Source organism: Chiroxiphia lanceolata, chromosome 2 (genome assembly GCF_009829145.1).
Source record: "Chiroxiphia lanceolata isolate bChiLan1 chromosome 2, bChiLan1.pri, whole genome shotgun sequence".
Classification (NCBI taxonomy): domain Eukaryota; kingdom Metazoa; phylum Chordata; class Aves; order Passeriformes; family Pipridae; genus Chiroxiphia; species Chiroxiphia lanceolata.
This window is the reverse complement of record NC_045638.1, coordinates 3,330,151-3,357,448: the sequence shown is the minus strand read 5'-3', so window position 1 is coordinate 3,357,448 and position 27,298 is coordinate 3,330,151. Positions and strand designations below refer to the sequence as shown.

Here is a 27,298-nt window from a genome sequence, read left to right as displayed (position 1 = left end):
CATGATGATGGTCAGAGTTGCCCAAGCCCCGGAGTTATCACTGACAAGGGTCATTTCATAGAACCACAGCATGCTTTGGGTTGGAAGGGACCTTAAAAATCATCTAGTTCCAAACCCCTGCCATGGGCAGGGACATCTTCCACAAGACCAGGTTACCAACCTGGCCTTGGACACTTCCAGGGATCCAGGGGCAGCCACAGCTTCTCTGGGTAACCTGTGCCAGGGCCTCCCCACTCTCACAGGGAAGATTTTTTTCCTAATATCTAGTCTAAACCTGCCCTCCTTCAGTTTAAGGTAATTTCCCCTTATCCTATCACCCCATGCCCTTGTGAAAAGCCCCTCTCCAGCCTTCTTGTAGCCCCTTTGGGTGCTCTAAGGTCTCCCTGGAGCCTTCTCTTCTCCAGGCTGAACACCCCCAGCTCTCCCAGCCTGTCTCCACAGCAGAGATGCTCCAGCCTGGGATCAACTCAGTGGCCTCCTCTGGACTTGTTCCACAGGCCACATCTTTCTTGTGTTGGAGGCCCCAGACCCGGATACAGAACTCCAGGTGGGTCTTACAAGAGCAGAGCAGAGCAGGAGGAATCACCTCCCTCAACCTGCAGTTTGGGACTGTAGCCTTCAAGGTTTGGAAAACATCCAGGTGGCAGCAAGAGCACCACTGGGGACTGAGCACCCTGGAGAAGTGTGGTGGCTGTGACCGAGCAGCAAACCAAACAGCAGCTGACTGAGCATGGGTAAGACCTCCATGGGAAATGGCAGATCCCTCATTTATGGGCTCAAGGCTGGAGCTGCTCAAGGTTGGGAAGAGCAGCGGGGACTGACTTCACTGGAGGCTCCTTCCTAGAAGGCTCCTTCCCTTTCCTTCCTTCTCAGTCACGGGATGAGGGACTCAGTCACAGCACTGGGCTCTAGCTGGGGATTTTAGAGATTGCTCAACACTGTGTAATGAAAAGTGTCCATGCTCATGAAAGAGAGGAGAAGGGGATCTGTGAATCCTGAAGGCACCGCCTGTGGAAAAGATACATCCCGAGCCTCTGGATCCTGGTAAAGCCCCTCTAGGAGAAAGTGGAATTTTCCCTGCACAAACAACATAGTGTATTTGTTTAAAAGAGAAGGAAAAAAAAAAAGTTGGGAAGGCAGCAGACTCCTGATGAGGAAGAAAAGGAGCCTTGTGCAGGGGCATTGGGGACACTGTTCCAACCAGTTCTCCTTAGGCAGAGATTGTCCCCATGACTCGAGATGCAGGGTGGGAAACATGGGAGAAGTGGGTTTGGGACCCAGTCCTGACTTCAGGAGGAGACTTGTGTTCTTGGCATCTCCCAGGGGCTGGCATTCAAGATGGGGAAAAACAAACAAACAGGTCTGTTCAAAGGCATGTAGGAGGACTGATATTTCTTTTGGAAGAAATTTTGCAGGGCAAAAAGCAACCTGTGAGGGAAAGAAAGCTCCCTGTGAATGGGAGGGAGCTAAATGGGAGAACTGCATCTGCAGAATGTTCTTTACCTTCTGTCAGGGGAAAAAAAATTAAAAAGAAAGAAAATTAGGAAGGAAAAAGAAGTTTGGTTCAAGGTACATCAGGTCAAAGAGAGGCAGCTGAATAGGAACAGGTTTCTTTAGCTTAATAATCAGAAAAATCTACAATGATTTGGGTAGGAAGGGACCTTAAGGATCATGCAGTTCCAACCCCTGCCATGGGCAGGACACCTTCCACTAGCCCAGGTTCAAACACCCAGCCGAAGGAGAGGAGGAATTACAGTCACTGCACTTAAACTGAGTTTAACCTGCAAGCATTTCATGGGAAACACTTTCCTTCTTTCTGCACTTCACTCAGATAGTCAGGGTGGGAGATGGGTGCTGGAAACCCTCCTGTGGCAGAGCAATCCCACCCTGGACACCACCATGGTGAGGGAGCTGTACGCAGAGCAGGCCAGGAGCTGTTGCTCCACCACTGCCCCCCTTGGCCACTCCTCAGGGGGATGAGCCCAGCCTGGTTTTCCCAGAAAGAAAAAGCATGTGCAGATGCTTCATTACACTTATACTGGTTAATCATTACATTTTGTTGAGTCATCATTACCTCATAACTGCCAGGAGAAGTAGAGGCAGAAGGAAGGAAATGGTGGGTTCTGATGCTTCTTTCCCAGCCCACAGAATTATCTTAAAACTCTCTTATTCATAACCAAGACTTACCCTTGAAATCTCAATTTGCCACAGGGCAATCAAGCTGTCATTGGCCAACCTATTCTAACGATTTTTAATAACTTCCCTATTGTGTGGCTCCACACTGCACATCACATGGCACACCACTGCACATGAGATCCTGGAGATCTTTCCCAAGACTCTGAGCTCCTGACTGAATTTTTCTGTTCTTCTTGGTTACAGGGACACCTTTTTATTCCCCCTTTAGCCCTTGGAGCATTCATGTGTCTGGCATATGAACCCTGCTGCAGTCACATGGTGGTGGAACACAGAGGGTTCAACTCCACACAGAGAAGAAGAGAAACACAAGACATAAGATAACTGCGACGGTCGAGATCTGGCCACGTGAACTTGGACACTGGGTTTTGGTTCTCGCTTCCCTTCCGGTTACAAGAGGCTTTTGAGCAAAAGACTGCAAGAATGTCTGGGTATGGTTGGCATTTATAAAGCACTTTACTGAATTCTCTCGAGGGAGAGATGCTGTGTTTCCATACTGTACGACTGCTGTGATCGGTCATTGTTGTCTTGCTACACAAGAGTGTTGGGCCACAACTGCCAGGGAGAGGGAAAGCCCAAAAAGATGGTCAGAAACATCACTGTGGTGCTTCTGGTTGCATGCAGAAGAGGAAGTGAATGAGTTTTACCTTCTTCTTTCTCTTTCTTTTCTTTCTTTTTTTTCTTTCTTCCTTTCTTTCTTTCTTCACTTTCTTTCTTTCTTCTTTCTTTTCCTTCCTTTACTTTTTCTTTCTCTTTCTTTCTTCTTCTCTTTTCTTTCTCTTTCTTTCTTCTTTCTTTCTTTTCTTTCTTTCTTTCTTTCTTTCTTTCTTTCTCTTCTTTCTCCTTTCTTTTTTCTTTCTCTTTCTTTCTTTCTTTCTTTCTTTCTTTCTTTCTTCTTTCTTTCTTTCTTTCTTTCTTTCTTTCTTTCTTTCTTTTCTTTCTCTCTTTCTTTCTTCCTTCCTTCCTTCCTCCCTTTTCTTCTTCCTTCCTTTCTTCCTTTCTTTTTTCCTTTCTTCCTTTCTTCCTTTCTCACTCTCTTTCTCCTTTCATTTATTAATTTATTGATACTAGAAGAGCAGCAAAGGATCTGTCTTGACGTGTCTTACTGGAGCCAACCAGAAACCTGGGAAGAGCTGGGAAACTGGAAACAGAGGACGGAATGAATCCTGCATCAGCCCTCTTGGTCCTTGCACATTATCAGCCACCAGGGCCAGAAATCCTGAGGGGACTATGAAACCTCCAGGTTTGCAGATGATGCTGAGTAGTTTGAGGAGTCAAATGCCACAGTGCTGGTGAGGGCTCCAGAAGGCACCTCAAACCATGGTTGTAAGATGACAACAAGGGTGGCAGGTGAGCATCAGTGGAGGTTAATTTAAAAAGAAATACACCCAAGGAAGAATAACCAACCTGAGTGTATGAGATGCTACACTTGGAAATGGCAGCTGCTAGAAAGTGGATCACTGACAGCTCTCTGAAATCGTGAGCTCAATGTGCAAAAGCCAAAAAAAAGCAGAAGGTGCCATGAGGAAGGGTATTGAGAAGAAATCTTAGTCTTGCTGCTGAGCAAAACCTTGGTGTGCCCTCACCTCAGACACTGGGTGAGGTGCTGCTCTCCAGTGCTGGAGGAATAGAGAGTAGAGAGTGGCCAGGGGGGCTCCTTCCTTGTAGTTGGACAAGGGTAAGAAGTCCTTAGTCAGTAGTAAAGAAACAGGCCGGATTCCCCATGAAGGGGTGGGGGGTTTCCATGGGAATGGACCAACAGAGGGTGGCCAGGTTTACTCAATCCCTCCCTCCCACTGGTGGAGATAAAGTATGGGATAATTGATCCATCCTCTGCCCCTTTCTCCTGGTCCTCACCTGCACATGACTGGCTGAGAGCTGAGACCTGAGGTGAGTGTGAGAACAGGGTGCAGCACACAATGTTTCCCAGAAAAGCCTCCTGGACATGGAGCATTGTGGGTCACAGATTTCCCAACCCAGAGGTGTGTTTTCTTTAGGATGGGATTCTACTTTTTTCTTTCTTTTTTTTTTTTTTAAAGGAAAAAAGAAGACTTTGAAGACAAAGTTTGTTATTAGAGGTGACATGCCAACTGTGGGTAGGTGCCAAGTGCAAGACTTTATTTTGACTGCTGTCTCATGAGGAAAGCTGGCAGCTGGAAGGGCAGGGAGGCATGTCCTGGAGAAGGTGAAGAATTTAGCCAGACTGCTTTCAACAGCCTCTTTGATGCTGGGTGGCTGAGAAAACAGAGCTGTGCTCTCTGTGGGACAAAATATCCTTTAATAATTGTCTTCTGGGTCACACTGGGTTACAGCTTGAACTGCTGCACGGACCCAATTCAGGCAGCAGAACAGCGTTTCACAGAATAGAATCATAGAATCGTTGAGGTTGGAAAAGCCCTCCAAGATCAGTGAGTCCACCCTGTGCCCGAACCCTACCTTGTCCCCCAGCCCAGAGCACTGAGTGTCACGTCCAGTCCTTCCTTGGACACCTCCAGGGGTGTCATTGAGCTTTCAGGCTGAAGGAAGAAACAGTTCTGTGTTCAGGGAAAAGAGATTGCAAATGGAACTCGTACAGATTGAGAGGACCATCAGTGCTTTGCAGCCACAGCGTGAGAAAGACACGCAGGGAAAAAAAAACCCCAAACACATTTTTCATGACAGCCCACACGTTGTTTTCCTGCAAAATAACTGTCTCCCCTTATCAGGATCACAGGTACTATGTAGCAGGGTTGATTGAATATTAGGAAGAAATTCTTCCCTGTGAGGGTGGTGAGGCCCTGGCACAGGTTGTCCAGAGAAGCTGTGGCTGCTCCATCCCTGGTAGTGCCCCAAGGCCAAGTTGGCTGAATCTTGGAGCAACCTGGGCTAGTGGAAGGTTTGTCCCTGCCCATGGCAGGGGCTGGGATGAGATAATGATCCAGGTCCCTTCCAATCCAAACCATTTTGTGATTCTTTTCCTTCATAAGGACAAGGAAAAGCAAGGCTGAAGAAGTGCCTGCAGCTGCTCAGAACCAGGCCATGCTACAAGACACGTGCCCACCCTTTCATCTCCCTTCCACTTAGAAAGGCACATTCCTAAAAAAAACCCCAACCCCATGGTTTTAACATGCTGCCACACCAGAATGAATGTGCTGAAAGCAACATCAGGGCAAGGCAAGTTTGGTAGATTGAAGGATCAAGAGGCCTGGAGGAATCATTTAATAATTGCATTTTTAACTTTTAAATATGCACGAATGTTTCCATATTTCCTACTTTGTGGAGGGATGAAGAAGAGTATGAGATAAAGACAGCTGGCTTCCTTTGTACAAGACAGGAACAGTTTAAGCTAAAGTATCTTAACACCTCTGTTTTTCCATATATTCACCCATCACTTTACACTCAGATTCACACCCCAGAACTGATATTTTTCCTTCAGAGGCACAACACAAAGGTGTTAACTTGAATTTATATCTAAACACAGAGTGGTTGCACATATTTAGCTTGGCTCAAGCCCACCAGCCTATGCACTATTGCAGTATTTTCTCCAACAACCTTTAATTCTGACTGGTTTGGGGTTTTTGGGGTTATTGTTTTCATCCTGCAGAGGTTTTAGGTGAACAAGGGTTGAACGAACAAAAAATAAAGAAAGGAACTCCCTTCAAATGGAAAAGCACACACACCATTTTCTTTTCAAGAGGTTTTAATGAAGACTCATATTTTTAAACCCCTCACACTGTACAACACATTTAAATGTACATCAAGCTCAGATAAAAAATAAAGCTTTCTTACAAAGTACGTTTTTCCAGTGATTTTTTTTCTTTTTTTTTTTTTTTGCAGTAAAAATAGCTGCTACATAAAACCCTCCTGATCTTTGAAAAGGAGTCACAGTTATTTCCAAAAATAGAATTCATATTTTAATCATACAGAATAAACTGCAGGAAGAAGAGACAAGTGAACTGAAAAAATAAGGCTCGTATATAAATTTTTTTTTTGTTTAAAAGTACATGCATAGAAGTTGAAAAAACATATGCCATTTACAAAGAAAAAAAACAGGTAATTTTATCCATATTCATATTTTCACTTTCAGTTATAGAAGAAACCACAAACAGGCCCTTTTATGTCCCAGAATACAACATTAGTTTCCTGTAAAAATGCCAAAGTGCACAAAGAATTGCCAGCTTTGGCAAACTCTGAGCCAGCCCTCCCTCCCTCCCCCCCCATATTCATGCATACTGAGCACTTCTGTTGTCTCTCAGGCCAATTAAATATTTGCAGAAGTTTGTATATCCTAGACAAACATGAACCCCCCCCCCCACATCTGATAAGTTTACATTCGTCCTATTTCAAAACCACACATACAATTAGTTTAATTTACACTATACAGTATCTGTTAAATAGGAACATTAGAGTTTCCAAAGGAATCACAGAATATATATATATATATAAAATCAATATTGAAATGGTATGATTTTCCTTCCCTTTCCTTTTAAAGGGTGGGTTGTTTTTTTGTTGGTTTTGTTGGGTTTTTTTTTTTTGTTAACAGTTGCTACATCTGGTTTTGGACACGGAGTGCTTATGTACCTGTGCAGCACATTCCTGGAGCAGGAATAACAATAATAATAATAATAATAAAACGTGCTTTGAAACAAAAGTACTATCGGTTTCCTCGCTGCTCGTTTTCAAATAAATTAGCTTTTCGTTTTTAAATAAAGATGCAACGATAATCTTTACGCGATAAAGATGCACGACGTAAGCAGTGACGGCGTCTTAAAAACATCTGAGCAACACTTCTGCTGCACCGCTGGTCTCTCCACACCCCAACCTTTGGTTTTAAAGCCACCCCTCCATTTACAGGGCGGCGTTAAAAGTAGCCGAAAACGCCTTTTGCACGGCGGGAACGCCGCATCCCAGAGCGTCCCAGAGCGTTTTCCGTGTCCCCGCCACACATCCAGGGGGGGCTGCGCCGACCGACAACACCCAGAGGCCCAAAACCTCCCTCCGGCGCTCGCACCCGCCAAGGTCCCGATTCCCCCAAGAGCGGCGCCCCGGCCGGAGCACAGGCCGGGAGAACAGGCTCCCTTCCCACACGGAGTCCCCACACCAGGTGGTCTTTCCCCCCCTCTCCCCGGGGCGGGGGGCTCAGTCCTCGGTGTCGGGCTGGACGCCCAGCATGGCGTGGAGCTCCTCGGCCGTGTAGCCCAGCAGGTTGTGGAGGTCGCAGACGAAGCGGTACACGTAGCGCTTCCCCGACGTCTTGTGGATGATGTTCTTGTCGTAGTAGTAGCGCAGGCCCCGGCTCAGCTTCTCGTAGTTCATCTTGGGCTTGTTTTTCCTCCTCCCCCACCGCCGGGCCACCTGAAAGGAAAGCCAGAAAAAAGGGTTTATGAGCGTCAGGGTTTTCTGATAAAATGCAAGTCTTAAGGTCGTTTCCTCGGAGCGTTTCGTTTGCTTTGGGTGTCCCGGCCTCAGGTAGGGATTGGTGACCAACCCCACAACACAACGTGCTCCGAGACAACTGTTAGCAGCAACTTCAGGAGAAGAATTGGTGTCCAACCCCATAACAGAACATGCTCTGAGACAATTGTTAAGCAGCAACTTCAGGAGAATTGGTGACCAACCCCCACAACACAACCTGCTCCGAGACAACTGTCAGCTGCAACTTCAGGAGAAGAATTGATGTCCAACCCCACAACAGAACACGTTCTGAGACAATTGTTAAGCAGCAACTTCAGGAGAAGAATTGGTGTCCAACCCCATAATAGAACATGTTCTGAGACAATTGTCAGCAGCAACTTCAGGAGAACTGGTGACCAACCCCCACAACACAACCTGCTCCGAGACAACTGTCAGCTGCAACTTCAGGAGAAGAATTGATGTCCAACCCCACAACAGAACGTGCTCTGAGACAATTGTTAAGCAGCAACTTCAGGAGAAGAATTGGTGTCCAACCCCACAACAGAACGTGCTCTGAGACAACTGTTAAGCAGCAACTTCAGGAGAGGAATTGGTGACCAACCCCTCAACAGAACATGCTCTGAGACAATTGTCAGCAGCAACTTCAGGAGAACTGGTGACCAACCCCCACACCACAATCTGCTCTGAGACAACTGTCAGCTGCAACTTCAGGAGAAGAATTGATGTCCAACCCCACAACAGAACACGTTCTGAGACAATTGTTAAGCAGCAACTTCAGGAGAGGAATTGGTGACCAACCCCACAACAGAACATGCTCCAAGACAATTGTCAGCAGCAACTTCAGGAGAAGAATTGGTGACCAACCCCCACAGCACAACGTGCTCTGAGACAATTGTCAGCTGCAACTTCAGGAGGAAGCAGCTGATAGCAAATGTCACTGAAAAGTGATACCAGTTTGAGGTGGATGGGCCGGAACGTGCTTGAGGAGGCCAAATTTTAAAGGAATTTCACTGAAATGCCTTAAGGAATTTCTTAAGGGGAGACACTGAATATCCTGAGCTGGAAGGCTCCCACAAGGATCATCGAAGTCCAACTCCTGGCCCTGCACAGGACAACTCCAAAAATCACTGAATAACCCAAGTTATAAGGGTCCCACAAGGGTCATCAAAGTCTAACTGCCAACTCTGCATGGGACAACCCCCAGAATCACTCAATATCCCCAAATTGGAAGGGTCCCACAAAGGTCATCCATACACAACTCCTGGCCTTGCACAGGACAACCTCAAAAAAAAAAATATCACTGAATATCCTGAGTTGGAAGCATCCCACAAGAATCAAAGTCCAACTTGTGGCCCTGCACAGGACAACCCCAAAAACTCAACCATGTGCCTGAGAGCATTGTCCAAAGACTTCTGGAACTCTGGCACATTGTTTGCTCTCTCAGGAAAACAGCATTTCACCACTGATTTGCTACTGAGCAGCACAGGACAGCTCTTTAACTGAGAAGTGAATGATATGAAGTTCCTTGGAGTTAATTATTTATCCCTCCTCCCTCTTTTTAATAAAAAGACTTCAGTGGACTTTATATCCCACCTCTCAATAAAATAACTCCCCTACTGATAACAGTATCAGAAAATGAAAGTGCATCCTATTTATTTTTAATGACCAAAGTTATAAGTTCCCAAAATACTTCATTTCAGGTGGCAGTTCAGACCCTAAATCTTTCTGTTCACCACAATTAGCCACATACCTCATCTGGATCAGCAAGTTTAAATTCCCATCCATCTCCTGTCCAACTAATGAATGACTGACAGGACTTGTCAGTCAGTAATTCCAGCAGGAATTGCCACAGCTGTATAGGTCCACTGCCTGTTGGCAGAGAGAGGGAGAAAGCATAATTAATACTTCTGCAAGCTCTCACCACAACCACGTGCATGTGACCAGGCTCATATCACAGAACAGATCTTGCAATTACTCTGATTTATCTCTTTTTAAAATCAGAAAGAAACCTAAGGTTTTACTCTATAGCACAAACCTCCTAAACGTGTTAAAATTAAAGCAAGTCAGCTTTTTCATGGAAACACAGGATTTGACTCAAGCTGGGTCCTTCTCTTTCATATGGATCCCTCATCCTTCACTCCCACCTCCCAACCAGCTGCATTTCAAGCTCCAGGGCTTGTCCTGCACTCCTTGGCTTGGCAAACGTTTTGGAGGACAAACCAATTTCAGCAAGGACTACGGGAATAAGGCTTTAGCAGGCAAGCCAACACCGGCGGAAATTCCCAAATGTGGGAGATTTTGTCCCAGTTTCCCTCTTTTTCAAACAGATCAACAAGTGTATTTGATCTTCACGTGTCCTGACACACCTGCCTGTTCTTGCTGGGGCTGGATAATCCTATGAGGCTTTGTTTAGTGACATTTAAAACTGAAAATCTTCCTGACTAGTGGTCTCTACCCCCATGGCACACACTTATGGAGAATACTGATGTCACCTCAAGAAGAGGAGTGACCATTTTGCTCCACAGCTTACCAGTGAAGCCAGCCAGGATGGCTGCTGGTATAACTGGTTTCCCTTGCTCCACAGGATCGCTCCTTTCTTGAATATAGTCTTTGAAAGACATTGTAGGTTTGCTCAGGCACAAGGACTGGCTACAGTCATCCTCAAAACTCTCGTAGGATGGCACACGCTGCAAATCCACCAGGGAAGATTGGCTGTTCCAGGACTGCAACATGGAATCTGAGCTTTCATAGCTTTCTGCACCACTGTCACTGGACTCGTGTTCTCTCAGCTTACCTTTATAAAATAAAAAAAAATAAAAATTGTGAATTGTTGGTGGGTTTTTTCCCCTCCTTCTCAATCCACCCTGCACATATAAATTATGCAAAGGAGCAAAACACATTCAGAACATGGCCCTGGACCATTGTTTGTCATGCAAGATAACGACTCACCAGAATTATCCATCAGCAAATTCAGGTTGTTCCTTGGGAAATCCTGGTTTACTGTGCAGTAGTTCACACCAACAGCATCTGCTTGGGCTTTAGGGAACAATGAAAACTCTTGTTCTGGATTGAGGAGATTCGGTGCTGTGGAACTCTGACAGACGTCAGTCAGGAGGCTGGGTTTGGGATAACTGAGGGCTTTAGGGTATCCAGGCATTTGCATTCCATAGGAGTTCTGATCTACATTAACAGCTGAAAACAAGAAATGAAAGAATTAGATTATTTTTCCCTGCAGACCCTTAAACAAACTAATACACTAAATACACCAAATCAGATTCTGCAAATCTCCCCCTATAACCTGCCAGCCACAAATGTCTATTGTTTGTTCTCCAAGGAAACAACAGGGCTACAGGAAAAAGGGGGAAGTTTAAGGTGGTTTTGAGTAAGGCCCTCACCATTAAGTGGTGTAATCAGGTTGAGCTGAAGATTGTGGCAGAATAAAATACAACATCAATCAAACAATCTGAGGGAGGCAGCACTGCATCCCACACACTTCCAAAAGCTCCACTGCACTTCCACAGCCTTCAAAAAGCCTCAACATAAAACTCTTGCTGCTTCCCAGTAAATGGTAGTTTTTGCCTCTGTTTTCTACAGATGGGAGTGGTCATTCTGCTCCACAGATGGAGGGTTTGGCATTCCAAGAGGAAATTTAATTTTCTCCAAGCCTTTGCTCTTCAAAAGATTTCCGATATAAATTAGATGACAATTAAACAATACAAGGAAAGAAGGCTGCAGCAATTGAACTCAAATGTTCTCCTCAAGCACAGGAACTATTCTGGTGCTTTTTGTTTTTACACTGGAATCTGTGACACCCTTGGAAGTAACTGAAAGATGTAAAAAAAAAAAAAAAAAAAAAAAAAAGACAATTTCTAAAAGATACCTACTTAAGGAATTATTGCTGACCCAGTGAGGAACAGAGGTGAGATGAGAGTTCTCCACATACTGATCCTGTGTTTTCTCTTGGCTGTCTGGGGAGAGGAGAAAAAGGAAATTTGGGGTTATAGTTTTAAAGATATGACCCGTGTGCCATGAAAAGCTTCTGAATCTTTTGAGTATTTCGGGATCAACACTCACAAAAATTTTACTAACACAATATTGCATTCTTTCTCTTGACAGAAACCACCCCAAAATACCCAACCAACTTCCAATAGGCTTGAAAACCATCACACCAATTGAATTTTAACATAAAACTGATAAACAACAATAATTGCAGTGTGTGTTTCAAGGTCCAACTCTTGGTTAACTGTTTGTTTTTTTTTTAATGAGGTATTTAGAGTGGTCTTATCCTAAGCTCATTTATTTCAATGATTTTTCCCAAATAAAACCTGACCACAATAGGTACTCAGCCTTGCATATCAAGGACATATTAGCAGTTCAGATAATAGTAACCAAGTTTTACAGTTTATATGTAATAAAAGCTCTTCATAGTGAAACTGGTGTTGAGGTAGAGTCCCATATCTGTTTCTGCCAACAGAGCCCTAAACCAAAAAGCTCTTTTTGGCTCTCTAACTACCTTTTATCATCTGTTCCAGGTGTTCCCACAGAATATCACCCACATAGTCAGGTGCCAGTTCCAGGAAACGCTCCTTGCCCAGGTTGCACAAGTCTTGGCCACTCATAAGAAACTGGTGGAAGTTCACATTTGCCAAGCTAAACTCATTGGTAGCCCATGAAAGCCACTGGCAAACTTGCTGTTCAGTCCACAGCCAGGGATCTGCAAGACAGAAAGGACATTTAGAGAATTTAGAGACAAATCCTGACCTTTGCCAAATGATCCTCATTAGAAAGCGGTGAATTTAAAAAATAAATTTGTTTACACAAGTTACTTAGTTCCCAACAAATTCAGAATGAATGTGTTCTTGAATTTAAAAACCCCACAGTCCTCTCTTTTCCTTCTGCATTCACTTGGATGTCCTCAGCATAGCTGATTCTCTCTCATGCTGCCAAAACATGAGCTCTCCATGCACCCTTTTTTAACACCAGCAAGCCTGGGCTTTCCAAGTCAAGCTGTGCCAGATTCACATAGGATCCATTCTTGTGTTTCCTACTGACATCACCCTTTCTCTTTTCAAAGAGCTGCTATTCAGCCTCCCCCCCTTAGCATTAAAAAAAAAAAAAAAAAAAAAAAAAAAAGGGGCTCTTATAAATAGCAAAACACTTACTATTTGGGATACCCAGCCGACACTGCTCCTTTGTGAAACCACTGAAAGTATCTTTCAAGGCCTGACTCATCACAGCCTTGCTGCACGGGGTTAACAGAGGCAATTCACAGTTGTTGGACTCTGGGAGAAAGAAAAGGGGTGGAGGGGAGAAAAAGATACATTACATTTCAAGCCAGTGGAGGAAGACAGGGGGTTTTGCCATTTGAAGCATAAAAAAAGATGCTGAAAAGTCAGTGTTTTAAAATCAGAGCCAAAGAGCACAGATCCACTTCCTAAAATCTCCATGCTACTCATTTGATAAGATTGAATCACTAATTAGAGCTTTGCAGCTTTCCATGACATAGATGATCCTTATTTACTCTTAGTACTTATATAAAGTGCTTTCATTGCAGGGAAGCTTCACTATTATTTTTTGGGTGGGGTTTTTAGGGAAATGAGACTGCTTATTCCTATTTTGCCACTTAGAATTTGACCCCAGACTCTTTTATAACTCCAGTCTTCAATTAGTTTGAGAGCTAAACAACCGACAGGAAGGTTGTGGAGAGCCAGCCTGCACCATTTAACTCTGTATTTCACACCTTTCCATGCATCTCTCCATCACCCAAGGACATGGCTCAACAGATTTTTTCTATCATCTGAACCAAACAAGTGTGACTGGTAACAAGCTGGTACCCAGAGGGCAAATAACGGAACAGAACACAAAGTTGGCACCATTAAATGCCAGCGTAAATCACTAATCCACTTAACTGATCCTTAAATGTACGAGTAGATCTCATTTTAAGGCCAAATTTGGCTTCCACTCAGTGTTTCATATTGGGCAATTTTCACCAGAAGATGCCTCGTTTTATCATAGAATGGTTTGGGTTGGAAGGGACCTTAGAGCTCATCCAGTTCCACCCCCTGTCATGGGCAGGGACACCTTCCACTATTCCAGGTTGCTCAGAGCTCTGTCCAGCCTGGCCTTGGACACTTCCAGGGATGAATTTCTGCAGCTCTTCGTGCTCTCCCAGACTATCTACAGACTCCACTTGACCCAGCCTGTGCTTAACTTCTGTCTTTACCACACCCTTCCTAATATCTGCTGGGACTTGCTTTGCTGACCAGAGCAGGTGACTGATTAGAATCACATTAGAACAAAGCACCTGTGGTTTTCTGAGGTTTGGGGTTTGTTTTTCCCTTCCCTAAGGGGAGATAAAAGCAGCATCAGGTAAAACATCCACATTTTGCACAAAGCTCCCTGTTTCGTCAGGCATTTTAGGCGAGGGTTTGTAGAGAACTCTTGGTAAATACTGTCCTACACACAAATAAAAGTCATAAAATCTGTAAACATCTCCATCTCATTTTTTTATGGTATGGAATAAAATATAATGGGATTTAACACCAGTGGGTCAAAAAAAGGAGCTTGCAGAATAACTCGCATCTCAATTATGGTTGAGATGTTGCAAGTTTGAAAACACACAAAACTTCTTTAAGGTTTTTAAACTCTCAGTTCTGCTTTAACACCTACTAAGGCTTCTTCTGTGAAGAGTCAGCCTACAAAGCTACTGAATCCCAGTTCTTACTCCCTTTCAGTACAGAGAACAGCAACTATCCACAAAGAAACTCATGACAGAACACAGGAGTCTGTGCACTTAAATCACTATTTCTAGGGAAACTCACGTTGCACTCGTAAAAGTACAGCCAGGAGGTGTTAGTTAGACCCCTCAAATTCCTGCCCTGCCCACCAGGCTAAAGGAACAAACCGAAGAGTTACCATAAGAAGTGGAATCAAATCCCGTTGGCACTTCTTGAAGCGTCTGGTCTTCGTTCAGCGAGAAAAAATACCCGGCAAAAAGAGCATTTGAGCTGTCAAAGGTGTCAAACGCCGGCTGACGCTGCAAAGGAACAGAACAAACCAAAGGCAACGTCAGCATTTCGCTCGAGAAGCGAGAACTTCACTGCTAGGAAGTGTCTGGGCTGGGTTTCCTAGATTTGGAGATCGAGAACGACCACGGTCTTGAAGTCGTGCTTTTGAAAGAGAACCACAGTGAGGGCACAGCTTCTTGTACGTGGATAAAACCCAGCCACCAGCGTGGGGTGGGTGGATGTTCTGCAGGTTACAGTAAAGCCAAATAAGGATATTCTCAGTTTTCCTGGAATTGAGGCTTTTAACAATAGAGAATGCATATGTGTGTGTGTGTGTGTGTGTGTGTGTGTGTGTGTGTGTGTGTGTATACATATATGTATAAATACATATATATATAAATAAATACACACATATATAAAATACACATATATATACACATATATAAATACATATATATATAAAATACATATATATACATATATATATAAATACATATATATAAAAATACACATATATATAAAATACATATATATATACACATATATATAAATACATATATATATAAATACATATATATAAATAAATACACATATATATAAAATACATATATATACATATATATATAAAAATACATATATATATATAAATACGTATATATAAATAAATACACATATATATAAAATACATATATATATACATATATATATAAATACATATATATGTAAATAAATACACATATATATAAAATACATATATATATACACATATATATATATAAATACATATATATATAAATACATATATATAAATACATATATATATAAATAAATACACATATATATAAAATACATATATATATACACATATATATATATAAATACATATATATATATATATATATATATGTATTTATTTTCAGGTAAATTTTAAAGAAATCCTCATTTCCTTAACCCTTTAAATTGACTGTCCACTTAATAGCAGAGGCAGGAGCAGTAAATTATAGGAAAACAACTGCTGGGGCAAGACCTACAGTAGGTTTATGCAGCTTTTTTTTTGTTGGGGGGAAAAAAAAAAAAAGGAAAAAATTAATCTGAACCACATCACTTGAAACTATACAGCCAGCCTAAAAGGACTTGAGGAAAGAGGTTATTCCTTTGCTGAGATTTTTATATTTCTGAGTTACTGGTTTTGCAGTATTTTGAAGTCTTTCAAGTGCTCAGTGAAAAGCTTCCAGTTTCATTATCCAGAAAGGGATAAACAGGACTGATAAAAGTGTTCCAGATAAAAAGGGGATTCTATTGTTGTATTGACAGCATTCAATAAATATTGTTATGTTTTTGAACACTTTAATCCTTTCAACTTGACACATGTGCCAACTGTGTGTGCTGGAACCACTGGTACCTTATTAGATCCCCCATCCACTTAGTCTTTGGGGGGCAGAAAGAATGTTAAGAGAGGCGGAAATAATTTCAAAAAAACAACTTATGCAACTTCCCTGTTAGTCACAAAGAACCCATATCTGCAATATCTTGAGGCACAGATGGATACAAGTTGCCACTGAGATTTTTAAAAGCACCTGAGGACAGAACATTGTTCTGGAAAACCACAGCCTGCTCATGGCAGCTACTGCAGCTCAGGGAGCTGGAGACAAACTTGCAGATGCTTCTTTGTTTTAGGCAAACACTTGGTTTGCCAGTTCATGCCAAAGGAGAGGATTTAGCTGAGGACAAGGCAAAGATTTTTGAGGGCAGCGATGCAAAAAGTGATCTGAACTGCGCTCCTGGAACAGCAAACGAGCGTTGATGTTCCTCCACAACCCCAAACTTTTCAAGTCACCACAACCAGGATCACACCTTGGCTAAAGGTTCAGAAACCTCCCGGCCAGCAGAGACAAACTGTGTGCCTTTGGTTCAGGTACCCCCCAGGCAGAGGCAGAGCCAACCCCAACTGAATAAAACAAGTTAATAAGAGCTGCCAAATCTGCCGGCAAAAGATTCTTTATACATTACTAGATAAAAGCACTGAGTCATCACCAGCACCTCAAAGAAAGGGCAAGTTCTTTCAACACAATCTGGAAACTCCTGCATTTTGTGTAAATAGCTGACCCTTATCCTGAGTCACTGGAAAAAATGCTGTGGCATGTGAATGAGTAAAATCCATACCGTGCTAGTCTCATATTTCAAAAAGGAGAAGATTAATGTTTAAGCAGGTTCTTGATTTAGTAGTAGTAAAAAGGGGAAAATAGTGTAGAATAAAGTCTGCTTGTTCTATCAGTTATGCAACTCTTTTAATTGGCCTTTTAACCTAAGAGTGATTATTACAGAATTAAATAAATGTGAACAGCTACAAAACAGTACAGTACAGGTCTCTACTTTGACTCAATCCTATGATAACTGAATAACTGCTTAAAACAACCACTGTGTTACAGAGCACACAGTTGTTAAGTTGGGGGATCTCTTGGATTTTACTGTTGCTGTGAGGAGGAGAAAAAAAAGCTAAGAGGGGACACAAAACACCAGAGCAGTCAGCACACCAGTCTCACTGACTGATTCCTCAAAACATGGACATTACTCAAAACCAATGAGAGCCAAAAGAGTCTCCCTAACCTTTATTTGGTTCACATTAATCAGTGCTGTGTGAAAAGCTGACACTGGGATTAAAATGCAACTTGCAGGAATGGGGAGGAGGGAAGCCCTTAAATGCTGAATCTTTAGTCTGCTGCTCATTTGACCTCAGTTTGTAAATCCCTCTCAAAACAAGATAACAGACACAGACTCTCTAAAGGTTAAAATATATTTCATAAGTATTTTTGTTTTCTCAGAATGTAATGGATTTCCATTAGTAACAGTTGCAAGTAGTAAGTGAATAACCTACTTTTATTCCATACAATGCTTGGGAATTTACCAAACCCAACCAGTCCTATCAGAACAGCCCTCTGCCAGTCTCAAAGTTAAACACAAAGACCACCCCTGGTGCCCATCCTTTAACCTTTATTTAAGCCCAGGTTCCACCACCACCACCAAATTTGAGCTCAGTCCTTACCTACCTCTCATTTTCAAAATCTTAGGATTTAGGGAAGAGAGAGAGGGAGCCTCCTTGGGGAAGAGGGTTGAGGGGGCAAGATTTACACCTTCCTATTTCAGTTCTGCTTTTCACACCTCTGTGGAACTCAGGGGGAATACTGTGGAAGATGAGAGGGTACAAGGTTTCAGTTAAAACCTGTGTTGCCCTTCAGTTAAAATCTGGCTTATCCAATTCCTGTGCAATAAGAACACGATAAGTTCATCAGCTGGGAGATGCCCCAGGCGGGTTTAGGAGGTGACAACTCAGGAGAACTCACCTTGAGCATTCCTCTGTACATGTTCGCCACAGGAGCTACTTGATCCATGTTCCTGATCCCAAAATCACTCATCTGAAAAATGAGAGGGGTCACATGAAAAAACACTGCCATGCAGGAAGCAAGCAGACGTGAACAGATGCATCCGACTGCTCCAGTGCAGACCACGGAACAGCTCATGGAATGAGATACAGGCAAAGTTTTCCTCCTCATTGCCAACATCCCAACCACACAGGGCACGGTTCCCATCCTGCTCTCAAGCAGCTTTTTAACTGGAAGAGCTTTCACAAAGATTCTGCTAAGTCTGAAAAGCCCACAGAGTTCCTTTGCCCACCGAGTATCTATTTCCTTGGACCTTTTCCAGCTTTCACCCATTATCTTAAGCCTTCAGCTTTGTGTTATTTTTGCTTACTGTATTCCCACTCACAGGCCATGATTCACTTCGGATTTTGGCTTTCAAAGGGAAGGAAGAGGAGTGACAGTGATACACCTTCACCTACTGCATTCACCCCTCTCACCCCTTTCTGAATAACCATTGAAGCCAATACTCAGCACCAGGAACCCCCTGCCTTTACCAGGCAGAGCACCTTCAAACCATGTTATCTTGGCACAATTTCTAAACACAGGATTACCATATTTATAAAAGCTCTACAGGGCCTAAGTTTTAATTGAAATGGGTTTCAACAGTAAAATATCCTTTTTAAACAGCTGATAATGAGACCACTGTCAGTATGTTAATGCCACTGAAGTCAAAGCTTTATCACATCGCCCTTATTACCAGGAATAGGGTTGTGAGAGGCCTGTGTAACTTGTTCTCCCATATATCACTTAAGGAAAAGAGTGATAAGATTCATATCCTCTTACTGACCTATGGGAGAGATGAAACATAAGGCATAAAGCCAGTTTTATGGCCTATTGTTCAGGTTTATTGTGATGCTGCAATTCAGGTGTCGTATGATACCTTATCAGGCTACACTCCCAACAATTTTCCTTCCCCTTTTTCACAGCATTGGGCTAAACTCTCCTGCTCCCCCAAAACTGCCTGAAAACGTGCACTTGTATTTAAATAGCCACATAAGACACTACCAAGATTTCCACAAAACTGTGATCACTTATTACAAGCCAGTTCTCTCATTAGCCGTGTTACCACAAGGCAAAAAAGTAAATACAATCTTAAATTCAGAAAGAGGTGGCAAATCAGGAGCTTAACAAAATAAGCCCAGCTTGTTAAAAACACACTCGAAAGCTGTCCATATAAATAGGGAGGGAAATAAAAACATTCAACAGCCAATGACAAGGAGCCCTTTCATCCTCTTAAACAGTTGATCACTTGAAAATAAAAAATAGGAAAATAAAAAAATAACATGAGTCCTTAACTCGAAAGGCCTATTTCAACTTCACTGTTATCAGACAGCAGTATCAGGCTTGTAATTGAAATAAAATAAGATAACTGACTTTGAAAAGAACATTCAATAGCCAAAAAGTGCAATCTACTGAATGATGTTTTTTACCTCAAACAGCACGTACAAATATTTGATCTAAATTACACATCTCATTGAGCAGCAAAGAATTTTACACAGCATGAGTCTCACTCAGCAAGCATCCTAATCTGTTCATTAAATCTGCCACAGTTTAAACAACTGTTTATCCTTGTGTTCAGCTTCTAAAAAAACATACAGCGATTTTTAACACTCTTCTGTTTCTGCTTTTGAATTCTGCTCTGGTGTCCGGGGATAACTGGCTGTAAGCCTGAGAGATTTGAGAGTATTTGGGAAGATATTTTATGTATATTCAGCAAGTTTAGGTCTGATCCCCGGCTAGGGCTAGAAATAAGATTTCTGGCACTTGTGTGCAATTCTGACCTCTCCACAAATCCTGTCAGGCATTTTCCCATTGACTAAAAAGACTGGGATACTCTCCTTCCTGGTTTTTTTGTTTGGTTTTTTTTGGGTGTTTTTAGAGATGTTTAGGGTCCTGAGAAAAAAGGTTTATACCAAGTGTTCATTCCATGGCACTGCTCATTAACCCAAGTCCCTGTTTCTCCATGCTAGGCTGCTCCATGGCCTTGCTGGAAGGAAAGCTTTGGAAAAACTAGACCAGTCGACTAACATATGAAGATCCTCAGTGTGTTTTGCAACACTCCAGGTTTTCCTCCTCCAACCAAATATCTGAAGCAAAGGAATTTCTGTATCCTTTGCTCATCGCACACCAGCTTTCTCCCATCTGCAGCACAAATTCCCAGCCCCGAGATCCGGAACCCTTGCGGAGTTCTCACCAGGCAAGCAGAGCTGAAAAGGCACCACGGATTCTCACTGCACAGAGGGTTAAAATCTGGCTTTCTGCTGGGCTTAGAAAGCTGCTGTTTAAGTTCAGAAAACACTCCGGTGTGACTGGGCCTCACCTCCAGCTCCTCCACTAATGCTGATGACTGCTGCTTGCCAGCTATAATTGGTTTAACTGGCAGGACACCTTCTTCAACACCCCCGCATAGCTGAGTGGGTGAACCAGAACAGGGTCAACAGGATCAGGCACTTATTAACTAATACTCCTGAATTCTGATCGCCTTCTTTTCAGCAACAGCCAGGTGCTTGCCCACAGCTGGATTCAGCTGGGAAGCATCCACATGGAGAACCGAGGCGTGCTGGTGCCCTCAATGTATCTAATGTACCTCCACTGTTATTTTTCCTTGAGGTTTTTTTATATATATGTATATTTTTTTTTTTGGAGGGGGACGGTACGGATAATGCGTCTGGCTGTCGTTTTTCTTTTAAATGGCAATTTTTTCAGACAAAAAAAAAAAAAAAAAAGAAAACAAACAAAACCAAAACCACAGCTCCCTAGCAATAGGTTAGGAGCCAACCGGAGCACTGATTCCCTGCGCAGCCCCCGAGCTCCCCAAGCGGGAGATAGCCGGGAGCCGGCATGACTTCTCGCACACATGACACACTTCGCCCACATGAAAGTTCGATGGGGGAGATCACACAGCCCAAGGTTTTTTTTTTTTTTTGAGTCCCTTTAAAGTACTAACCAAATCCAGAGCGCGCTGCCCATTAACCCCTTCCTGCCGGCTCCCCTCCGCCCGCAGCTCCACCATCGCCCCCGGGGGAGGCCGCTCAGGGGGCCCGGGGGATGCGGGGGCTGTGATGGGCATCCCCGGGGGGGGGGAAGCGGAGACCCTCGGGCGGCCGCGGAGACCCTTCGGCAGAGGCGCGATCCCTCCGGGCGGGGATGGATCGGGGCGCTCCGGCGTGGAAGGGATCGGGGCGCTCGGACGTGGAAGGGGTCGGGGCGCTCGGACGTGGAAGGGATCGGGGCGCTCGGACGTGGAAGGGGTCGGGGCGCTCGGACGTGGAAAGGGGTCGGGGCGCTCGGACGTGGAAGGGGTCGCACCGACGAGCCGCCCCCCTTCCTCTCTCCCTCCTCTTCCCTTCCCTTCCCTTCCCTCCCCGCGGCCGCCTCCGCCTCACCTGGCACCCGATATCCCGGCGCTCCCGGGGAGGCGGCACCGGCACCGCGCACACGGAGAGAGTCCAAAACAACGAGGCGCCGGGGAGCCAAAATATCCTCGATGTGACCGCGCCGGCCAACAACAACAACAGCGGGGCCGATCCCGGCGGAGAGTCCCGGAGAAGGAGGAGGGGCGGGAGCAGGGAGGGAGGGCAGGCGGGTGCCCGGCGGTGCGTGGGCGCTGCCGGCCGAGCCGCGCTGGTGCCCCGGCCCGCGGCGCTGCGCTGATGCTGCGCTGATGCTGCGCTGATGCTGCGCTGGTTCGGCGCTGATGCTCCGCCGGTTCGGCGCTGATGCTCCGCCGGTTCGGCGCTGATGCTCCGCCGGTGCCTCCCCGCTCTGTGCCGCCCTCCCGCCCTCGCAGCGGCTCTTCAGCGGGCGGGGGGAGGTGGCAGGACCCGCCTCCCCGCAAGCCCGGCCCCTTCGCTTGTTGTCGTGGCCGCCACCGCCGCTGCCGCTGGTACCGACGCGGCCCCGCCGGCTCGGTGATGCCAAGCGCGGCGAGGGGAGGAAAAAGGGGGGAAAAGGCAGTTTTGTCTCGTGTGGAGAGGCGGATATTATTTTATCTTTTTTTTTTTTTTTTTTTTTTTTTTTTTTTCCGCGGGATAATTCGTGCCGGACGGTTTTCCGTGCTTTGTTTTTAATTAGTGCCTCTCTCCGCGCGAGATGGATGAGATTAGGAGAGTTAACCCCTGAAAATCCGAATATCTGTATAAATAGTCTATTTGGGCATTAGCAGGAATTACTTCGCAGAAAGGGTAATTAGAAATTCCGGTGTCTAATGTCTAATCACCCTTGGAGTAACGTGGTCTATTGGAAGGTGTCCCTGCCCACGGCGGGGGAGTTGGAAATGGGTGGTCTTGAAGGTCCCTTTTCAACCTAAACCATCCTATGATTCTATGATTTTATAATTCTGTGATTTTATGAAGGGGCTGCCCAGGGAGGTGGTGGAGTCTCCATCCCTGGAGGTGTCCAAGGAATGACTGGACGTGGCACTCAGAGCTCAGTTCTGCTTGAGAAGGTGGGGATTGATCAAAGTTTGGGATGGATAACCTCAGAGATCTTTTCCAACCTAAGTGATTCTGTGATTCTGTGATTTCCATAAGTAAACTGTGACACTTGGAACTGTGGAACTTCAGGGATTATGTCATGTTGCACCTTCCACAATTATTTTGGGGAGTTCTTAATATAAACGAGATGCAATGTGAAAGCTTCAGCCTGTGAATCTCAGATCCTGTGAAACAGAGTTGGCGTTCCTCACACCTTGAGGAAAATTTGGTGGCCCTTGGAAAGCTGCAAGGAGCTCAATGACACAAAAAATATGAAGTAGCTTTCTGTTAACATTTATTTTGTTAAATTGAGTTCCCCCTGAAGGGTTGGAGAGACTCGGTGGAAGGGGCAAGGGTGGCTTTTCTTAGGTTGGAGCCACCTAATTTTTCTCATGCTCTTGCCACGTTACCTACAACTGACTTATTATATATCATAATAATTACTTTGGGTGCATTCAAACAAGGGGATCCATGTGTGCTACCCAGATCCCTGGCCTGGCTGTCCACTGGAGCCACAGTTTCTTTTTGCTTCCCCCTTGACCTCTCTGCGTTTTCAGTCAACATCAGGGATCCAAACTGCACTTAGAGAGCTGTTCTTTAAGCTTGCTGTTATACCTTGCTCTATTTAAACTACCTCCCATTTCAAATGAACACTTGTTCATTTGGGTTGTAGCTTTCCTTGTAACAGGAGCCCACCAACTGCTACTTCTCAGTTCCTCACCAGATTTCAATGGATCCTTTATCTTTACCTGCAGATATTTTTGTCATTAAAAAGCCACAGTTTCTTGTGCAGTTGTCAGGGCTCCCTCTTATGTTTCCCAGTTATTTCTGTCTGCAGCAAAAGCTGGACCATACAACTTGTTACCCCAGAGTAGAATTCTTTAGTATTTCCTTCAAACTCTTCAGAAAACTTTCTCTGTAGAAAAGTGGGATATATTTCACTCCTCAGGGTCAAATGTTACCAGGAAGATTGTGACAAGTCTACTCTGAGAGACTTAAAAAAGTGTCTTGATTATGCCAATGACATTTCTTACTTCAGGAGAGTCCTGATCTAATAAGGCAACATCTGTTATAATCCTTAGGGAAACCATTAAAAACTGTATGTCAGCTGCATAGCAATTTTAATTATAACACTGACAAAAACAATTATGACACCCTTTATATAGGGGAAACAGCTGTCAAAAAGATAAGATGAAAGGCTGGGAGTTATTTATTTCTTGCTAAATTAACATTCTGGGACCCAGAGCAAAATTATTAACCCAGCCATATTTTGCTCTACTGAAGTGCCTTATTTTTAGAGAAATTCTTCTTATGTAAGAGCATTGCATTTCTTTAAATAATACTTATTGTTGGTATACAAATAGACTGTTGCTCCATTAGAAGTGGTATGTGCTTAGTGCGCACATGATGTATGAGGAGGGGCTGGGTTTCATTAGTTTGGAGGAAAAAAAAGCAGGCTAATGGGGAATCTGATTGCTATTTTCAACTACTTAATGGGAGGTTAGAGCAAAGAAAGAGCCAGACTCTTCCAGAAGTGCACAGTGGCAGCAGGGAAAATACCAATTTGATATTTGGAAATGAATGTTCCCAGTGTGAGTGAAAGCTCTGTCTGTGGGAGTCTCTGATCATGACTGGCCAAAGCAGAAGGTCAGAACTGAGACCTGCAACTTTCCTCTCCAGCCTGAGCTACTCTATAATTCTGTGATCCCTCTACTCATTCACAAAACGTAACATTTTTAAGCTAGAGAGTCAAAGGAAAAATTACTTTGCTTTGGTTTTGGTTCTATTTTAGGAATTGCCCATCCTCCTCACAATTTCTTTAGCTCTTCCCCATGTTTTTTATTTTTCCTGCATGTGTTGTCACACTGTCAGCCAGAGACAAAAGGGGGAATTTTGTATCAACTTAAGAAAAATTATGGAATCAGCATCTAGCTTCAAATTTTTGAGATTTTGTTGTTGTTGTTTTTGTTGTGGCAGATCTACTGGTGCTTTATTCTTTTTAGCAGGGAAGACTGGTGGTACTCAAGAGTAAAGTGGCTAGAAAGGGAAAAGGAAAGAAAAAGGATAAAGACTAAAGAACAACATGTTGCAAAGTCCCCTTTTCTGTGGTAGTCCAGATAAATAAGGCTTTTTTTTAGTCCTTCTTGCTCGTAATTTTTTTTGTTTGAATGAGGACCCACACTGCAAGTGAGTGCTAAGGAGTTATTTCTGCTTTTTTAACTCTTTTTCTCTGCAGTGGTGTCTCAGAAATAAGCTGGGAAACTACCTTCTTGTAGAGAAATAAGGTAAAGGAACTCGTTAGATTAGATTTTTTTTTTTTTAAGTACCTAAGAACGTGGCATTTTGGCCTGGAAGCAATGGATGGTTGTCCAAGGAGGGGGTCATTTGGCCCCGTATTTCTGATTTGAGCAGCTGCAAAGCTGAACTGTGGGTTCCTTGGAGGCAAAGAGCAGCAGCTGATGGTCAAGGCATCCCAGGGAACGGTGCCTGCACACGAAATTCTTACAGGGGACAACAAAGAGGGGGAATAAGATCCTAAAAATGTGGAGGTCTAGAGCAGGGAGAGGTATGTGGAAGAGCTGCATTGCAGCCGGTGCTCCGGAGCAGCGATGACTTACTCCTCCAGAATTCCTCTTGCGCCACGGGGAGAGGACACAGAGGAGTGAAAATCCCTGTCGCGCTGTCAAAGTATGTGTCGCTCCCTCATCTGCATGTTGGCTCAGCTCCTCTGCCTGAGTATGTTTGGGGTGCACGTGTCCTTCCTCCTCCTCCTCCTCCTCCTCCTCCTCCTCCTCCTCCTGCTGCCAGGAGGAGGGTTTGGCTGGAGCATCCCTTGCTGCGGGACCCTCCTGGGTGTGTGGTGGGCACTCGGGGGGCCGGGACAGCTGATAACCCTGTGCCTCCTCCCTATTCCTACAGCCCCAGCAATGCCTCCCCGTTCATTTGCATTCAGCAGCGTAAACAAACAGAGCCGTCCTGAATTTGAAAGAAAAGGCCGTATATTTGTGCCCCTGAAAGACAATTAACAATGAAGCTCCAGTAGTGACCGGCTGTAAGTTCGCGGCATAAAGGCTCTCAGGAAATAACATCTTAGAGAAATAAAGGCCCGGCTCTCTTCTGGCTCGAAATAGCGACTTCAAACAAGACGCTATTATGGCCGAAACAAAGGATGAAACTCGTTGACTCTGCCTTTCAAACGCAGCTAAACCAAAATATTTATACAGGTTTGGGGAAGGGGGGTCGGGGGGGGTGTCGGGGTATCAAACGAATTTTTACTCAGACTTTTATTCTTCAAAGTTAAAGCCCCGCTGATTTTCCCCACCAAAAAAGTTCTCTCCGCGGTGTTTGGTGCGCGAAGTGTGACCAAGATCATTTCTGTGAGGGCATCTCAGTGAGTCACAAAGTGCAGTGAGTTATTTGTGTGTGTGTGTGTCATTATTCTGAGCACATGCAAACCAACAGGAGTAATTACTGACAGAGGGGAAAAAAAAAAAACAACAAAACAAACTGCGACAAAGTTTGAGCAGTAACAGAAATCGCCACGTTTTGCCCATAAAGTGCCACGTTTCAACTGCATAAAACTGAAAGAAAGCAGGTAAAACTCCCAGCTCCATAAAGTGTAAAAATTTGAAGTCCTTATGTGCTTCTGGGTTTTTATTAATTAAGTGAAAATGTTACAAGCATGCACAAATAATGTTGCCAGCGGACAGGGGAGATGCCTAACACATGAACTGTAGGATGATGCCTCATATGACTGAAAAACCTAAACCTTTTTACCTTTCATACTAAAGCACAAGATTAGTTGTTAAACTAGCTAGTGCTTAAGAGATTGCTCATACCATTTTGGGTGTTTTTAATCCATTTCATGCATTCTGAGGCATAAAATAAAAAGCACATGTTAATATTTTAAGGCCAAGTGTATTCAGAAACAGCGGAGTTTAATAATTTCTTTGGGATGACTGGGTTCAAAAAAGCATGTTTGAGCTTCCTTCAGCAACAGAGTTTTTTCTTTCATTCCCTGCATTTCATATACTGCTGGTTTCATTTAAGAATCACTTTGTTTGTGCACAAGCTTATGATTCTCCTGGTCAGCTCACTAATCACTGTGATGTGGCCTTCAGTGAGGTAAGGGCAGTAATTCATCCTGCTGGGTATGGTGCCACTCTTCTCCTCCCCTGTCACCAAAAAATACATGAGTTTTGCATCTGCAAAAGTTTGAGGGGGGGGGGGCGTGTATCAAATGATTTCTCCTTCAGACACACATATCTGTAAAAGTTGTCACAGCTATTTAAAAACTTTACCTTAGCCCTTAGGTGTGTTGGTGATGATGTTTACAGCACAAAGTGAGAGAGCCCATAGCTTGGAAGCCTTACTTGTCACTGTTGCTCTTGTACTTCTGTAAGTGGGAACTTACTGTCTGTGTGAGCTCTGGGTATATTTTTGGAACAATGATTTAAGGTTATTTTTTTCATACTGACATAAACTCCAGTGTGTCAGTGCCTGAGCCTTGGCATAATAGAGTTTGTTCAGCTTTTATTTTTTTCTTCTATTGCCTTCTTTACTATTCTCAACCTGCTTCATTCTCATTCACCCTGGAGCAGAGGAGACTGAGGTCGGAGCTCGTCGGGCTCTGCAGCTCCTCCCAAGGGGCAGGGGAGGGGCAGCTCCGATCCCGGCTCGCTGTGAGCAGGGACAGGACCCAGGGAAGGGCTGGAGCTGGGACAGGGCAGGCTCAGGGTGGATCTCAGGAAAAGGTTCTTCCCCCAGAGGGTGGTGGGCACTGCCCAGGCTCCCCAGGGCAGTGGGCACG

At 44.1% G+C, this 27,298-nt stretch overlaps 1 protein-coding gene across 1 annotated transcript; it reads right to left on the bottom strand.

Moving 5' to 3' along the window:
- Positions 1–5,960: 5,960 nt before the first annotated feature.
- ETS2 (ETS proto-oncogene 2, transcription factor) lies at positions 5,961–21,631 on the bottom strand. The gene is made up of 10 exons (XM_032678202.1): positions 21,400–21,631; positions 17,936–18,007; positions 14,503–14,623; positions 12,750–12,869; positions 12,101–12,301; positions 11,472–11,555; positions 10,537–10,779; positions 10,118–10,381; positions 9,338–9,456; positions 5,961–7,527 (listed from the first exon to the last, which is right to left on the bottom strand). Exons 2-10 carry the CDS (start codon positions 18,005–18,007, stop codon positions 7,312–7,314), a joined length of 1,440 nt encoding a protein of 479 aa, XP_032534093.1. The 5' UTR covers positions 21,400–21,631; the 3' UTR covers positions 5,961–7,311.
- Between the last annotated feature and the right edge of the window lie 5,667 nt (positions 21,632–27,298).